At 37.6% G+C, this 1,695-nt stretch overlaps 1 protein-coding gene across 1 annotated transcript in view; it reads right to left on the bottom strand.

The window, feature by feature from the left end:
• SLC18B1 (solute carrier family 18, subfamily B, member 1) overlaps positions 1 to 1,695 on the bottom strand; it is a 47,869-nt gene that overhangs the window by 26,543 nt on the left and 19,631 nt on the right. The window contains exons 3-4 of the mRNA XM_012665173.1: positions 1,135 to 1,230; positions 725 to 798 (exon numbers count right to left, since the gene is read on the bottom strand). Coding sequence (XP_012520627.1) covers positions 725 to 798; positions 1,135 to 1,230 — 170 coding nt within the window. The remainder of the gene's footprint in view (positions 1 to 724; positions 799 to 1,134; positions 1,231 to 1,695) is intronic.

Genomic DNA, 1,695 nt, shown 5'->3' on the forward strand with positions numbered 1-1,695 from the left:
CTCTTCCATATTATTTGCCACTATGCTGCTGGTTTAAGAACTCTAAGCTTAAGAACTTCTATAGCTGTTTTGCCTCTGGAACTCATTTCCCCTTTTTCTGGAAACGGCAACAGAGAAAACCATGCTGCCCCACCTCTGAAGTGAGCACGTGACCCAGCCTGGCGAATCAGAACATTATTTCCCCCTGGCTACAGGGATTGGCCATCCAGAAAGATCTGGCCAGGGAGCTCCAACCTGGGGCCCTAACAGGAACTATTGGGAAAGTGGCACTACCTACTAGAGCTGGTGGGGCCACCTTGCCACCACAAGGGAAAGCTCGACCAAGAATAAATCACAAGAAGAAAAAAGCAAGGGCAGTAAGTCAAGAAAAATTTCTTTATGATGCTGTTTCAACATTTGTATCCTGAAGTTTCTGAGTTGATTCTTTAGGAAGGAAATTCACTTTTTAGCTTAAGCCAAAAGGTTTCTGTCACTCACAGTCACAGGAGTCCTAAAGAATAAATTCAGTGGCCAGTGTAATGGTGGTCCCTGGAGGACTGTTTCCTCAAGATCAGTGCCATTCATTTCTGTTCTCTACTCACCCAACTCCTTCTGCCATTTGTCACATGCTATGCATTCAACAGACAATAATGGTACCATTGACTTAAAAAGCCATTAATATTTCAGACCGAAGATAGATTATGAAATTTGTTTGAGCTCCCAAACATGTCAGAAAATGACTTACCCAAAGAGAATGGTAACTCCTCCTGAGACAAACATTCCTGCTACAAACATAAATTTTGCTCCAATATGTACAATCTATAATAAATGTCAAAGAAGAGTGGTAAATTGATGACATCTACAAGTCTATATTGACATAAACAAATCTACTATATTGGAAAATATAGGATTGGGGGAAGACATGTACAGTTAATATAGTAACTCTTTAATGGAGTGCCAATACACATTGCTTAGAAACATGGAAGGAGTCAAAAATCAATCAACCCTAAGGAGGGAACTGTCAATAGTGGCACAATTTATAAAACCATAACAGTGGTTATTTCTGTATCCATGCAAATTATAGACTTGTAAATCAGAATAACTCATTACACAATTTTTAAAAATTAAAACATGCACCTGAACTTTAGTACTTACATAGTTTCCAAATACCAAAGATGCCAGCAACTCAAACAAAGCATAACATCCAAAAATCATACCGATAATGGTATTGCTGGCTCCCTTCTTTTCAGCCTTTAAAGAAATAGAAATGGGAACAAAGTTTGAAAGACAAATTAGCATCCGTATGGAAAAATGGAATATTAGATCAGAACATCATCTTTTTGTGACCTTTATCTATAGCAATTTCAAAGAATATTATTTTAAAATAAACAGGATGGGGAAGGAAGAGTAACTAGTTAAGACAGTAAAACCTAGTCCCTGACATGAAATTCATTCACCTTGACTATAAAGTATTAATAGCTTTAGCTGGCAAAAGTCAGAATTAGATAATATAAACAAACACAAAAAAAACCTTGGATGTGGAAATTTGGGCTCCATTTCAGTCACAGGACTGAGAAAACAGCTGATTTAGACACAACTTCCTTTTTGGTATCACATTTTAGTAATAGGAAACAAACAAAAAATGTTTGCCAGTCAAAAAAACTTAAGAATAGGAAGTCCCGTGAGGTGGCATATGGGTCACACCAAGGCCCATTC

This window comes from Propithecus coquereli, unplaced genomic scaffold, assembly GCF_000956105.1.
Source record: "Propithecus coquereli isolate 6110/MARCELLA unplaced genomic scaffold, Pcoq_1.0 Scaffold98, whole genome shotgun sequence".
Classification (NCBI taxonomy): Eukaryota; Metazoa; Chordata; class Mammalia; order Primates; family Indriidae; genus Propithecus; species Propithecus coquereli.